The sequence below is a fragment of the Geotrypetes seraphini genome, chromosome 12 (assembly GCF_902459505.1).
Source record: "Geotrypetes seraphini chromosome 12, aGeoSer1.1, whole genome shotgun sequence".
NCBI lineage: Eukaryota > Metazoa > Chordata > Amphibia > Gymnophiona > Dermophiidae > Geotrypetes > Geotrypetes seraphini.
Genome location: NC_047095.1, coordinates 55,873,797 through 55,889,938, shown reverse-complemented (window position 1 = coordinate 55,889,938; position 16,142 = coordinate 55,873,797). Strand labels below are relative to the sequence as shown.

Genomic DNA, 16,142 nt, shown 5'->3' with positions numbered 1-16,142 from the left:
TTTAATCAAGGAAGGAGAGGTGACAGATGCAGGGGTTTTCCCTTTCCCAGACTACAGTTATGCTACTGGGTAGCAGAGGGCGAAAACTACAGGTCCCAGAATGCCCTATGTTTTGCAGATTAGTGCTAAGTCAGAGGGGCAGGACTCGACTCAGACTTTAATCAAGGAAGGAGAGGTCCTAAGGGAAGAACTCCCTGAGAGAGAAAAAGCTGAAGGAAGCAGAATAATTCATTACTGCCTGATGTAAGCCACAGTAACATTCTTATATTATGAGGCAAACTAATAAAGAAAATGCTTTATTAACGTTCAAAGCGTTTGTGTAATGTGTGCTAGCTGTTCCTGGTAATTCAGGCCAGCCTCCTCCACGAGGACACTCTGCTACAAGCAGTTTGCATATCTAGGTTTTAAAAAGGTTTGAACAAGTTCCTGGAGGAAAAGCCTATTACCGTATTTTCTCGCATATAACGTGCGCGTTATACGTGTTTTTTACAAACCGCGCATACCTTTGCGCGTTATACGTGTGAGCGCGTTGTACAAAATTTTTTTTACATAGTTTCCCCCCCCCCCCCCGACGCCCGATTCATCACCCGGAAGGAGCACTCGCACTCCCACCCCGAAGGACCGCTCGCACCCCCACAGACGTCAGAGAAAGGGCGGGACCGCCTGAAGAAAAAGCAGCACAGCATAGGGCTCTGAGAAGGGGCAGGACCGCCGGCAGAGGAAGCAGCTGGGCTGGCATCCGGAAACAAGGTAGACAGCTTCTCCATGGGGGAGGGGGGGGGGGCTGTGGGGGTGCGAGCGGTCCTTCAGGTGGGGGTGCGAGCGGGTCCTTCGGGGTGGGGGTGCGAGCGATCCTTCAGGGTGGGGGTGCGGGTGCGTGCGAGCGGTCCTTCGGGGTGGGGGTGTGAGCGGTCCTGCGGGGGGGTGAATCGGATATCGGGTGGGGGGCATCAGGCTTTCAGGGTAGGGACAGGATTTCAAGGGGGAAAGGAGAGTCGGGGCGGGCGAAAAGAGAGTCGGGGTCTCCAGAGGAGAGTCGGGGCGGGCGAAAGGAGAGTCGGGCAGCATGCGCGGTATACGGGTGTGCGCGGTATATAAAAATTTCTGTACATAAATTTGTGTTTTTTGCACGCTATACCCGTGTGCGCGTTTTACACGGATGCGCGTTATCTATGTGAAAATACGGTAGTCTGCTATTGAGATAGAAACGAGGAAGCCATTGATGTCCCTGGGACCGGTAGCATGGAATCCTGCTACTCTGGGATTCTGCCAGGTACTTGTGACTAGGTTTACCAGATTTTACCTCGGTAAAATCCGAACCCCTAAACCCGCCCCCAGCCCTGCCCAGTTCCACCCATCCCTGCCCCATTATGCCCCAGCTCCGCCACCCCCCTCCCCCCGCCTATTCATCAGGCAGGAAGGTATCCGCGCATGCGATGTGATGATGTCACCATGTTGGATCCACGCATGCGCGGATGCCCCCTCCTGACGCAATTTCTTTTCAAAACCCAGACAAAGAACTGGATTTTGAAAAGAGATCCGGACGTCTGGTAACCCTATGTGACCTGGATTAGCCACTGTTAGAAGCAGGATACTGAGCTAGATGGTCCATTGGTCTGACCTGGCATTGATCTTTTTATGTTCTCATTTTGTAAGAAACAAAATATTATCAAGTTTCAAGTTTATTTATAGCATGATATATCGACCATCACAGTTTACAATAATAGAAATTAAAAAGATATTTGAAATATTTAAAATTGCCTAAAGAAAATAATAAATTTAAATTAAAAAAAAAAAAGTGTGGGGGGGGATTGAGGCCAAGACAAGGACATAATTGAGACAGGTAAGTGACGAGAAGAAAGAGGGGGAGAGGAAGATTTTTAATTACATTATGTGAATAAAAAATAAAAGGAAGGAAAAGGGGAGGGATAAAACAGGAGGGGAAGGGGAATGTCGCTTCTTGAGGGCCTTTCTCTATTTATTAGTTTTTATTTTCCCTTTTTTCGGGTTCTCAGTTGGAATTTTGCATGAAATTTTATTGGAAAATTTTTCGAGAAAAAAAAGGGAATCCAATATAAGCATATTAGCATTAATAATGTCAGCAGAGAAATATATTACTCAGTATACAAAAAAAAGAAATAGAGGAGAAATCATGAACAGGCAATATAATAATTTCTCTAAGTTAGATGATAGGATTAACCATCAGAGGGAAGGACATAAGAAGGGAGGGAAAGAAGGAAAAAGAAGAGAGAAGGCAAGTAAAAGGGAGGGAGAGAGGAAGAAAAACAGGGGAAGACAGAGAAGAAAAGGAGATTCCCCCAGAGGCCGAAGGAGATTGAGTATAGAAAAGAAGCAATATATATATATATAAAGTTAATTTTTTTTAAAGAAGAGAATCCAAGTAATTTTGGAAAGGGGCCCATTTCATGAATAGAAATGTTTTAAGGTGTGTTTTAAACTTGTTTAGAGAATTTTTTTTCAGAACAGAGGTGTGGTGGCATTGTATTCCACAGTGAAGGCGCGACAGAGGAAAATATAGTGTTTCTAGTATAGTTTAAGTCCTTGATTGAGGGGGCTGTCAGTAAGTTCTGATTAGTGGATCTAAGGGTTAGATATTGGTCTAGAAAGGCAGTATTTTGGCAGCCACAGCCTGTTGCCTTCCTTACCTATCGGACTGTTTCAGCAGCCAGTTGAAATAATGCCAGGCAGGCTTAATCAGGACCGCTCTGACAGGGAAGGTGATCCGCTGGGGCAGGTTCTTCACCAGATTGTACATTTTCCAGATCATTTTCCATGTGTAGGTTCTGTTGAACAGCCCCGGCACATAGAGGGTCATCCATCCCGGAGAAATGGTTACGTTCGGATACTTCCTTTGGACTAAGTCCAGAAACCTGGGGGAAGAAGAAAAGAAAGACATGCTTTTTATGCCACAGCCATCCCTTTCCCACTGTGTGCTGGAGGCTTCTGGTGAGCTGGCAGCAGTCTACCTGGGCTGAAGTTAAAGGTTGTGGCTCAGAGTTTCTTATTTTACGGAACTATTCTCTAGTCCAGGGGTAGGCATTTCCGGTCCTCATGAGCCGGAGCCAAGTCAGGTTTTCAGGATATCCACAATAAATATGCATGAGATAGATTTGCATCTCAAGGAGGCAGTGCATGCAAATCCATCTCATACATATTCATGGCGGAGATCCTGAAAACCTGACCTGGCTCCAGCTCTCGAGGACCGGAATTGCCTAACCCTGCTCTAGTCCAGTGGTTCCCAACCCTGTCCTGGAGGAACACCAGGCCAATTGGGTTTTCAGGCTAGCCCTAATGAATATGCATGAAGCAAATTTGCATGCCTATCACTTCCATCCTATGCAAATCTCTCTCATGCATATTCATTAGGGCTAGCCTGAAAACCCGATTGGCCTGGTGTTCCTCCAGGACAGGGTTGGGAATCACTGCTCTAGTCGACTGAAGTAAGTTGCAGCTGGTCCGGAATCTGACTCCTAGATTGTTAACTAATGAAAAAGCATGCAATCTTGTAACTCCACTTCTTAGGAATTTGCATTGACTGCCAGTGGAACAGTGAATACAGATTAAGATCCTCTGTTCAGTATTTAGGGTCTTGCATCAATGAAGATCTTGAAATCTTAGTAAGCTGCTAAGCAATTGGGTTCCAGATAGAGAACTTCATTCTTCACAGCTTGGATTTGGGTTTCTGTCAAGTATTGGGAGATCAGTATAGAAAACTGAATAAATGAATAGTGTGAAAAGTTTCAGCCTATGGTAACCGGTATTGTGATGTCATAATGCCTCATTCCACCAATCCTTAAGAGCCAACCTCATCAGTGATGTCACAATGGCTTGATTGTCCTGTACTTGGCTCACTTTTGCTACATTTTGATTTCTAGAGTGGTGCAATTTAGAGAATGACACAGGGACAAATTTGTCCCTGTCCCCGCAGGAACTCAATTTCTCCGTCCCATCCCTGCAAGTTTTGTCCTTGTCCCATTCCTCTAAGCTCTACCTTAACCGCACAAGCCTTGAACACTTAGGATTTTCAAGTGTTTGAGGCTTGTGCAGATGAGGACGGAGCTTAGGCATTGGTGGAATGAGGCATTATGACATCACAATCTGAGCTCTAGAATGTGGCTACTTATGATTTTCAAGTGTTTGAGGCTTGTGCAGATGAGGACGGAGCTTAGGCATTGGTGGAATGAGGCATTATGACATCACAATCTGAGCTCTAGAATGTGGCTACTTATGATTTTCAAGTGTTTGAGGCTTGTGCAGATGAGGACGGAGCTTAGGCATTGGTGGAATGAGGCATTATGACATCACAATCTGAGCTCTAGAATGTGGCTACTTATGATTTTCAAGTGTTTGAGGCTTGTGCAGATGAGGACGGAGCTTAGGCATTGGTGGAATGAGGCATTATGACATCACAATCTGAGCTCTAGAACGTTGCTACTTAGGATTTCAAAGTGTTTGAGGCTTGTGCAGATGAGGACGGAGCTTAGGCATTGGTGGAATGAGGCATTGTGACATCACAATCTGAGCTCTAGAATGTTGCTACTTAAGATTTTAAAGTGTTTGAGGCTTGTGCAGATGAGGACGGAGCTTAGGCATTGGTGGAATGAGGCATTATGACATCACAATCTGAGCTCTAGAACGTTGCTACTTAGGATTTCAAAGTGTTTGAGGCTTGTGCAGATGAGGACGGAGCTTAGGCATTGGTGGAATGAGGCATTGTGACATCACAATCTGAGCTCTAGAATGTTGCTACTTAAGATTTTAAAGTGTTTGAGGCTTGTGCAGATGAGGACGGAGCTTAGGCATTGGTGGAATGAGGCATTATGACATCACAATCTGAGCTCTAGAATGTTGCTACTTAGGATTTTCAAGTGTTTGAGGCTTGCGCAGATGAGGACAGAGCTCGAAGGAATGGGGCAAGGACAGAAAAAGAACTCGCCAGGATGGGAAAGAGTTCCTGCGGGGACGGGGAAAATTTGTTCCTGTGTCATTCTCTATTCTAATTTTGCCCAGAGCTTCACGGTTAAGCACGTTATCAAATGCAAGTAAATATAATTAATTATAAGAGAATAACTGCCATTCCCCCATATCCTTGCCTACTTGGCACCCCCCCCAGAAATACATGCGGCGATTGCAACTGGTACAAAATACAGCGGTTAGACTACTTTGTGGACTGAAGAAGTTTGATCATGTGACACCTTCCTATCGACTCTTACACTGGCTACCGATGGAGGCACGTGTGAAATTCAAGTTTGGTTGTTTTTGCTTCAAGGTACTCTATGGCTTAGCCCCTAAATACATAACAGACCTTTTCTCTTTCTCAATCAACAGACACAAGCGAATTTCCGAATTTCATCTTCCTTTATTTAACTCAGATTATATTCCTCTTCTCTTTAGATTTTCCAGTCCTCAAATTTCTTTTCTTCACACCTTCCCTATGTACTAACCCAACCTGTTTATTTTTTTTTTTTAATTGTATTTTTTCTTTCTTCCCCCTTTCCTATTGTTTCATGTGGATTGTTTACCCCAGTTTGTTTTTTTGTTTTTTTAATTTTTAATTTTTTTAATTTTTTAATTTTAAAGTAGTTAATTTTAATTACAATGTATTTGTGATTTTAGAAATCCAATTTTATTTCTTTGTAAAACGCTTTGTATCCTGAAAAGCGTTTAATTAAATAATATAATAAACTTGAAACTTGAAACTTGAAGCTCACACCTGAACTTTGTTTCTCCACCGGTTAGAGGTTGTAAATTTAAAAGTCATCATCAACATCTTCTCGCACATCAAGCAGCATTATGGGGTAAAGACCTTGAACAATTGCTTGTGCCTACTACCTCTGGAGAATTCAGGAAACGCCTGAAAACACATCTATTCCTGAAATACTTAGGAAACCAACCTATTCAATCTTAGTCCTTAACAACCGAGCCCAAGAACCACCTGTCGCTAAATCTGTACTTTGTTTATTCACTCAACCTGTAACATTTCTAATCATTGTAAACCGCATAGAACTTCACGGTCCTGCGGTATATAAACTGTTATTATTTAACCTCACTATAGCACTAGAAAATACTCTCATGAACACCACCACCACCACCACAGCAACACCTTCAACATTGTACAACTCACTACTGTATCCCGATTGTATTATTATTCATCACACTAACCTATTATATACCTACTCTTTGCTTTGTAATTCTCCTGGAAATGACCAGACTAACAATTGTAACTTGCTACATTCATGATTCTTTGTACTGTAACGCTCCTGGAAATGTCCAGACTTCTAACTTATAATCCGCTTAGAACCGCAAGGCACAAGCGGAATAGAAATCACTAATGTAATATTATTATTATTGGGTTTGATGATGAAACAAGGCAATTGGTAATGCTATGATTCCAGGTTTCTCTCCTCATGAACATCATTTGGTTGGGTTTATATTTATGGTGGCACGCTTGGCACTGGCCTGGTGTTGGCGTTCCCCCCAAGATTCCTACAAAACAGTATCTGCTACGTAGGCTGGATTGTGCATATGATGTGTAAATTGACAACGACGAGAAGGCAGGCAATGTTCCCTTAGTCTAAAGTTTGCACTGTTCATGAAAAATAGAGATCCAGTCATAACAGTTAAGCTCTGAACTTTGACCTCTGCCCTTCCCTATGCTCTCGTTATTAGCTGAACCATAATGGTTTGGGGATTTTGCCTGGGTGGGTGGGAGGGGGTTAGTTGGGAATAGTGACGTTGGGGATAGCCCAATTAATCCTCGATGCTCCCACCTACCTCAGTTTCAGAAAATTACTCAAAACACACCTCTTCCAAGGCCAGGACACTTAATTGCCCCCCCTCAAAGAACCTAATCCTCCTCCCGCCCTTTATTACGCCTCCACTCCCCCCCCATCCACTCTTTCCTGCCCCCCAACCCCAACTACTTCGTTGCCTTGCAACTCTGTTCAATTAATACTTAACTGTATGTAACTATGTTTAAATTAATGTGAACCGCCTAGAACTCACTGGGTATGGCGGTATAGAAAAAAAAATAAATAAATAAAATAAAGTTATTATTATATGTTGTATTATGAATATTGGCTGTTGTAAATATGCTGATTTTTGTCACTGTACACTTTTTATATTCAATAAAATGTTTGGGAAAATAAACAAACAGAAAACAAGGCAATTGGGATACAGCAAAATTCAGGGCTAATCCTCCTCAACCACAAACCACAATCCACATTCTGCATCAACAATGCATTGAAGTTGCTGTGAATTACCACGTCTCACATTCTGCACCAGGGTTCATTCCAACCACTTCATGGCACGGATGAGAATCTGAATGTTTTTGGGTAAATAAAGACAAAAACAACTTTGGAATATTTCATAATATCTTTATGTGCACTGAAAAAAAATTATACCACCCCTCCCCCAACCCTTTTACAAAGCCGCATTAGGTTTTTTTTATCGCCGGCTGCAGCGGTATGAGCTTTAATGCTCCTAGGAATTCTATGAGCATCGGAGCTAATACCGCTGCGGCCGGTGATAAAAAAAAAAAGCCATATGCAGCCCTTCATAAAAGGGGCGGGGGGGGGAATATCTATTTGCATTATTGGACTGAAGATCGAGGTGTGCTGAGAGCTGGGTAATTATAACTGCAGAATTTATCTGCACTGCCGACGGTTCATTACATATTTATAAATTATGCTTTGGAATGCTGGGAATTTTGTTCAGTGCATGAGTAAAATTCTTCCCTAGTTTTTGGATCATTAAATTAAACTTTTATAAAGATAACACAGGGAATTAATGCCTTTATAAAGCCACAAAGCTCCCATGGAAAGATGCACCTGCTGTAGAGGCATGTGGCATTACTTGCAAGCTTCTGCCGGTAAAAATCGGCGTGTACAAGCAACTGACATAAGAACATAAAAATTTCAGCTGCTGGGTCAGACCAGTGGTCCATCATGCCCAGCAGTCCGCTCACGCGGAGACCCTTAGATCAAAGACCAGTGCCCTAACTGAGACTAGCCTTACCTGCGTACGTTCTGTTTCAGCAGGAACTTGTCTAACTTTGTCTTGAATTCCTGGAGGATGTTTTCCCCTATAACAGATTTCCAGATTTCCACCACTCTCTGGGTGAAGAAGAACTTCCTTACGTTTGTACGGAATCCATCCCCTTTTCACTTTAGAGAGTGCCCTCTCGTTCTCTCTATCTTGGAGAGGGTGAACAACCTGTCTTTATCTACTAAGTCTATTACCTTCATTATCTTGAATGTTTCAATCATGGCCCCTCTTAGTCTCCTCTTTTCAAGGGAGAATAGGCCCAGCTTCTCTAATCTCTCACTGTACGGCAACTCCTCCAGTCCCTTAACCATTATAGTTGCTCTTCTCTGGACCCTTTCGAGTAGTACATAAGAACATAAGAAGTTGCCCCTGCTGAGTCAGACCAGAGGTCCATCTTGCTCAGCGGTCCGCTCCCGCGGCGGCCCATCAGGCCTAGTGCCTGAACAGTGGTCCCTGATTAATTTTGTAACTTACCTCTAATCCAATCCCTCTACTCTTATCTGTACCCCTCAATCCCTTTGTCTTCCAAGTACCTATCCAAAGCTTCTTTGAACCCCTATAGCGTGCTCCTGTTTATCACATCCTCTGGTAGCGCCTTCCATGTATCCACCACCCTCTGTGTGAAAAAGAACTTCCTGGCGTTTGTTCTAAACCTCTCCCCTGTCCTTCTTCATGTACGGCAACCAGTGCGTACCATGGCCTGGTACAGCGGCATGATAACCTTCTCCGATCTGTTCATGATCCTCTTCTTAATCATTCCTAGCATTCTGTTCGCCCTTTTTGCTACCGCCGCGCATTGTGCGGACAGCTTCATTGACTTGTCGACCAGTACTCCTAAGTTTCTTTCCAGGGGGGTCTCTCCAAGTACTGCACCGGACATCCTGTATTTGTGTATAATATTTTTGTTACTGACATGCATCACCTTACACTTATCCACGTTAAACCTCATTTGCCATGTCGCAGCCCATTTCTCGAGTGTGTTTATGTCACGTTGCAGTCTTCGCAATCCTCCTGTGTCTTCACTACTCTGAATAACTTCGTATCATCTGGAGATATGATACAAATGTTTAAATACTTGAATGATATTAATGTACAAACAAATCTTTTCCAGAGATGGAAAAGTGGAAAAACTAGGAGACATAATATGAGGAGTAATCAAAAGAACATGCAGCTCTTTATCTGCCATCATTTACTATGTTACATATAAATATTCTCTTTGCAGCTCACCACTTAACCCAAATACCTGGCTTGGTTTCTCCTCATTATAGCTTAATAAGATTCATATTGAAGTGCATTTGAAATCATGGGAGCGGAGTATGAAACAACGGCAGAACCAGTAGCACCGGGAAAGAAAAATCGGAAACAAGTTTCCTAACCGGCTTGCATTGACTGTAATGTCCAAAAAGACGTTGGGTCCTTTCAAGATATCCGCGTTGATCCACACTGGCCTCCTAATTTGTGAAGATTTATTCACTAATACATCCAGAGATGGGCCAACAGCGTTGATGCTTTTGAAATCCAGCTTCACACCTGATGAGAGGGAAAATGGGGAGAAGACACTGTGAAATCTTGGACCCTGCAGAAAAATTTTCAGGAGATGTAGGCAGCATGACAAAAATACACAGAGATGTATAAGAACAAAACCATAGAAACTACAACAATGAATTAATATAATCCAGAAGTAAAGGAAAAGATAACTCTACCCTATCCCAATCCCCAGAAGCCGCCATGTTTTTCCTCAATAGCAAGACTTCAGAAAGGAAATCATTCTAAATTACATCACTTCCCTCTGTTCCCTCTTTTCTTAGTCTTCTTCTTTTCCTTTTTTCCTCTCACTTTTTAACTATAATTTACATATTTTCTTATTTGGAACTAGGAATGCAGATGTTTCGAGGCCCTGTATGAACCTATGACTAGCCCAAATGGTCCTTGAGGCCCCCACCTACCTTGGGTTTAGAAAATCTCTCAAAACTCACCTATTCCATGGACAAGACACCTAACACCCCTCTCCAATGAACAACAATATCCTCCTGCCCCCTTCCACCTCTCTTCCCAGCCTACCCACCTCTATCCCCCCCCTGACCTACACTCTCCCCTCTCTCTCTAACCTCAACTACTTCCTTGCTCCTAATATTGTTCAATTGTTTCGAACCACTTGTAATTTTTTGCTTGCTTCTAATAGTGTTCAATTGTTTTAAACCACTTGTAATTTTTTTGATAAACAAATGTGAACCGCCTAGAACTCCTTGGGTATGGCGGTATACAAAAATAAAGTTATTATTATTATTATGTTAATGACATCACACTGCACAACCTACTAATTTGTGCCTGATTCTGGAACATTGTGATGCCACTTCCTCTTTCCCAGGTAGCTAAGCACAAACAATCTGGTCATGATATGTAGGGTTACCATACGTCCGTGAAAACCCGGACATGTCCTCTTTTTAGAGGACGGGCTTTTAAAATGGTGGAGTTTGGCAGGGCTGGCTTACAAAGAGTTTGGTGGCTCTCCCCCCTCTTACCTCCTCGGCATTGCAATTCTATTTTCTTCGGGCCGCCGAAAGCTCAGCAACGGGAGTCTGCTGCCATCGGCCTGCCCCAGAAGCCACTTCTCTTCAGTGACTTCCTGTTCCCGCGGAGGGAGGGCCTGCAGAGAAGCAGCTTCCAAGGCAGTCAGCTGAGCTGCTGGCGGCCCATAGAAAATAGAATTGCAGCGCCGAGGAGGTAAGAGTAGGGTTACCAAACGGATTTCCCCGGGCATGTCCTCCTTTTGAGGACATGCCTGGGGGTCCTGACGGTTTTTCAAAACTCGGCACTTTGTCTGAGGTTTGAAAAGCTTGGAACAAATCACTGTCGGGCAGGAGCGCATCTGTGCTTGTGTGGATGCCACGTGATGACATTACGTGCACGGATGCGCTCCTGCCCAACGAGAGCAGGCAGTGGGGTGTGGGGCTAGGGTGGGACCAGGGTGTAATGGGGCAGGGATGGGTATGGGCGGGCCTGAGATGGGTCTAGCGGTCCGGATTTTCCAAATGGCATATCTGGTAACCCCAGGTAAGAGGGGGAGAGCCACCAGATTCTTTGTAAGCCGGCCCTGCCAAACTAGCTTCTGGGGGACTGGGCCAGGGATGGGGCGAAGGTGGAGCTGGGGTGGGGTGGGGTGGGGGCAGGTCAAAGATAAGGTACACCCTATGATACGATGCCCCAAAATGGACAGAGATAAAAGAGAAAAGTGGAGAATCTGCTAAGGATCCATGTTCAGAACAGGAATGCAAAAGGAGAGCAGGAAAAACTTTTTTATGGAAGTAAATGACCCCTCAAAAATGTTCCATCCCCCAAAACAGTCCTGAATTTATCTAATAATTGACTGAGTTGATATTCGGCCTGTGACAGTGTTTTCTAAGCCATGTCCGGGCACCGACAGTGAATAGCCAGGTCCATGCCGAAACCTGGAAATTAACCAGGCGCTGGCCAAAATTCAGACCAGTGCCTGGCAGCTAAGGTTAGAACAGCCTTTCTGCTGTCCTAAACTTTATGCACTTCCTTAACCAGTCAGCAGACTGAGTATTGCCACTAACAAGTTAAGTGCAGGGCTGGCGTTAGGGAGGGAGGCAAACAGGACATTTGCCCTGGGCCCCGGGATGTCCTTCCCTTCTCCCCCCCCCCCCTAGAGTTACCATATTTTGTGAAGTAAAATCCCAGACACATGGCCCAGCCCCACCCTGTTCAACCCCGTAACCCTGTCCCCCACAAAGCCTCGTCTCTTCATTCCCGACCTCTGGGCCGTGTCTGGCAGGCCTCTTAGCATGCACGGATGCATGTGATGTCATCGGCGCATGCTCAGAAGCCCTCCAGATGCCCTCCAGAAGCCCTCCAGACTTTCCAAAACATGGGCAAACTGCCGGGTTTTGAAAACTCCGTCCGGGGACCTGAACAGTCCTCTAAAAAGAGGACAGGTCCAGGTTTTCCCGGATGTCTGGTAACCCTACTCTCCCCCACACCTGTAAAAATGCATGAAGGTTGCTCTTGCAGCAGCGATTCTCTAGCGCTGTACAGGGTCTCCTTGGAGCTGGTCTCTTTCCATGGCCTGTCCCCTCTGATGCAACTTCCTGTTTACACTTGGGTGGACTGCGGCAGAGGGACAGCACCGAGGAGGCTGCGGGCAGTGTTAGAGGATCACTGCCGTGCCGGCCACCTCCTTGCATTTTTATAAGTGAGCAGGGTTTCGGAATCAGGTGGGGAGAAGGGAAAGACATCCCAGTCCACAGGAGCCCCCCTGGAGCAGCTGATTTTAGAATGAAGGGAGGGATGCTGGGTAGGGAGGTCTTTTGGTGGATGGGGAAATTGAGGGAGGGGGCAGGAAGGAGAGCAATTTTGGGAAGGGCTCCTTAATTTCTGCCCTGGGCCCCGGCATGCTTAACACCAGCCCTGGTTAAGTACCAAAACCACCCAAGGACCACCCAATACTAACTGGACAGTGCTGTGGCAGTCGGAGAAGATACTCCGTGGCACTGCCTGGTTAAATGCCACTGAATATCTCCTCCCAGCTCACTCCAAGTCAAACCCTTTTGAACACTGGGCCCAATGTATTTAAGCCATACAATGAGAGTCATTTCCTTATCAAATAATCCTGACATTAATGGCTGCTTTTCTGAGGACACTTAGACTATAAGAGGAAGTGAAGAAGCTTTACCTTTTTTGGAAGTTAGGACAGTATCCAGCCACTCCTGGAGCGTATTGTCACTGTACACCTCTGGGGGGTGAGCCATGATAGGCGTTTGAGTCATATTGGGTTGGTAGAGCCCTTCAAGGTTAACATCTGCTTCTAAAATCATAGCACCACCTACATGTACAGGGATTGAGAGGGAAGGGTATTCAGTGCATGTCGCTAAAAGGGAGCTTCACATCAGCAGATGTCAAGGCAGTGACAAATGTAGATTCTGAAGAATAAAATACAGTGGTGTTATGAGGGTAGGAGGAGGTGCCTGGGGTGTGGCGCCCCTCCTCCCAACCCCACTTCTGCTACCTTCTTCCCCTTACCTCAAAATAGATGACCCGGAGGGACATGGACACCCTCCTCCCAGCTGCTGCATCGTCTAAAATGGTCCTTCTCTTCCCTAGGGCATTATGAGAGGGGCTTTATACAACCTGGGCCAATCAGAACCTCAGGCCCCTGCCTGGATGCACCAGGAAGGAGCCTAAAGCTCTGACTGGCCCAGATGCCTAAGGCCCCTCCTATGGGGGCATCTGGGCCAATCAGAGCCTTAGGCCCCTTCCCGATGTATCCAGGAAGGGGTCTGAGGCTCTGATTGGCCCAAGTTGTTTAAAGCCCCTCCCATAGTAGAGGCCTGATACAACATGGGCCAATCAGAGCCTCAGGGCCCTCCCAGCGCATCCCAAGATGCACAGGGGAGGGGAAGGCCCATTATGCACTATGCAGCAGCTGGGAGGAGGTAAGGGGGATGGGGCGGCGGAGAAGGGGGAGGGAGGTCACATGAAAGTGGGGGAGAGTGGGCATCTCTCCTGCTGTGGGGGGAGGAGGCAGTCGGGTCTTGGCGGGAATTATAGGGCAGCAGGAGAGAGTGGGCATATCTCCCGCTGTTGTTATGTTTCTGTTTTGGTTTTTTCTTGACAGCGTTTTTTTCTGCACATGTGACCGTCACTATCACCAGCGATGGGCACATGCAAATTTAGCGAATCTTTGCTGCTGTCCACCGACCTCATTTCCATATGTGATTTTTTTTGAGACTGTCTTGGTTTTATAGATTTGCTATCAAAATGTCTGTGTTAGCAGACCGTTGATTTTTAATGTGGGTTTTTGAGAATCCTGGCCTCAATTTCCTTGTCCCATCCCTGTGAGTTTTATCGCTGTCCCTACCCCATTTCTATAAGCTCTGCCTTAACCACATAATCCTCGAACACTTATAATTTTAAAGTGTTTGAGGCTTGTGCAGATGAGGATGGAGCTTGCAGGAATGGGGCAGGGACAGGAAAAGAACTCGTGAGAGACGGGATGGGAAAATGAATTCCTGTGGGGACGGGGAAAAATTTGTCCCGAGGTGGTAATGCCGCTGTATAGGTCCATGGTGAGACCACATCTGGAATACTGTGTACAATTTTGGAGGCCACACTATCGGAAGGATGTGCTAAGAATGGAATCAGTTCAACGATTGGCCACCAAGATGGTCTCAGGCCTCAAGGATATCCCATATGAAGAACGTCTAGGTAAGTTGCACCTTTACTCTCTCGAGGAACGCAGAGAGAGGGGTGACATGATAGAGACGTTCAAATACGTTACTGGCCGTCTTGAGGTGGAAGAAGACATCTTCTTCCTTACAGGCCCTACGGCGACAAGAGGGCATCTAGGAAGTACTTCTTCACCGAAAGGGTGGTTGACCGTTGGAACGATCTTCCACTTCAGGTAGTTGAGGACAGTAACGTGACTGACTTTAAGAACAAATGGGATCAACACGTGGGTTCACTTCAAAGAAGAACTTAGAGGGGAGGGTTATTTGAGTGGGCAGACTTGTTGGGCCAAAGGCCCTTTTCTGCCGTCATATTCTATGTTTCTATGTGTCATTTTCTAGTGTACATGATAGCCTCTCTGTTGTCATGATGGCAGAGGCAAAGCAGCTCCCTCTACCTGAAACTTCTGAAAGATTTAGTGAACAGAGGAATCCCCCCCCCCTCCTCACACCACTTTGTTTCACTTTTGGCACATCATAAGAACATAAGAATAGCCTTGCTGGATCAGACCAATGGTCCATTAAGCTCAGTGGCCCATTTTCATGGTGGCCAATCCTGGTCACTAGTACCTGGTCAAAACTCAAAGAGTGACAACATTCCATGCTACCGATCTAGGGCAAGCAGAGGCTTCCCCCCATGTCTTAACAGACTATGGACTTTTCCTCCAGGAATTTGTCCAAACCTTTCTTAAAACCAGCTACGCTATCCGTTTTTACCATAACCTCTGGCAACGCATTCCAGAGCCAGGTAGTGATTGAAAGTAGAGATGGGAATTCATGCTTACTCTGCATGGCTTCAGCTAGTTCGCTCTTCTTGTTTGCACGATGGTACCAGGTGGCTTGTAACCCGTCACATTGGTTGATTTGACCTAGATCCATCAGGTACTTTAACATGTCCCCATCAGTCCTGAACGACGACTTTAGTTGGGAGATTGAAACTGAAAGAAAGAAAGAAATTGGAGAAACTATTATGGGTAATGTTAAAGAGAGGAGCGGGTTAGAAGGTCAATCTGTCAGATTTACTCATGAACTCAACCTCTGGAGGGTCTCAGACAGGGCCGGTGTTAGGGGGTCAGCAAACGGGGCAGCTGCCCTGGGCCCTACAGTTCTAGTGGGCCCCCATGGGTCTAGATGCTCTTTCGTTCTCCCCATCTATTTCTAAAACTTCCCTCACCTGTAAAAATGCAAGGAGATTGCGGCCTCCTCAGTGCTGTACCTTCGCCGCAAAGTGTACCCCCTCTCTAATGCTTCCCATTTCCGTATGGGCAGATTATGGCACAGGAACAGTACCAAGGAGGCTGCCATGCCGACGACCTTCTTGAATTTTTACAGGTGAAGAGGGCTTTGGAACCAGGTGGGGGAGAAGGGAAGGACATCCCGGCCTACGGAACAGCTGATTTTTAAAATGAAGGGAGAGATGCTGGATGAGAGGGCATTTGATGGACCAGGGAGTGGTAGGGAGGGGGGAGGGAAGGAGGAAGAAGGGAGAGAAGCTGGATGGGAGGGAATTTGGTGGGTAGGAAAACTGGGAAAGGGGGCATGGATGAGGGGAATTTTTTAGGGGGGGGCCGGCTCCTTAATTTCTACCCTGGGCCCCAGTGCGTCTAGCACCAACCAGCCCTGGTCTCAGAACTGCTCTTTCACCATTGTGTTTGGAGTCTGTCACTTTCCAACATACAGAATCAACGAATAGGAGGAAAATATCAGAAGTGGAATCGAATTTCATGAGGAAAGAAACCAGAATACCGCAGTACTATTATATTTATTGAAACACATTAAAAATACAACAATCAACCTTGGATTTTATATTTTTTTTAATAAGTTATATTT

At 45.5% G+C, this 16,142-nt stretch overlaps 1 protein-coding gene across 2 annotated transcripts in view; it reads right to left on the bottom strand.

The window, feature by feature from the left end:
* FAM151A (family with sequence similarity 151 member A) overlaps positions 1-13,247 on the bottom strand; it is a 29,911-nt gene extending 16,664 nt beyond the window's left edge. Inside the window, exons 1-4 of one of the 2 annotated variants that reach the window (XM_033915249.1) lie at positions 13,108-13,247; positions 12,761-12,910; positions 9,444-9,597; positions 2,667-2,891 (exon numbers count right to left, since the gene is read on the bottom strand). In XM_033915249.1, the coding sequence (XP_033771140.1) occupies positions 2,667-2,891; positions 9,444-9,597; positions 12,761-12,902 (521 nt within the window). In that variant the 5' untranslated portion in view covers positions 12,903-12,910; positions 13,108-13,247. Of the gene's footprint in view, positions 1-2,666; positions 2,892-9,443; positions 9,598-12,068; positions 12,180-12,760; positions 12,911-13,107 lie in introns of those variants that run through there. The other variant, XM_033915250.1, reaches the window with a different exon arrangement.
* Between the last annotated feature and the right edge of the window lie 2,895 nt (positions 13,248-16,142).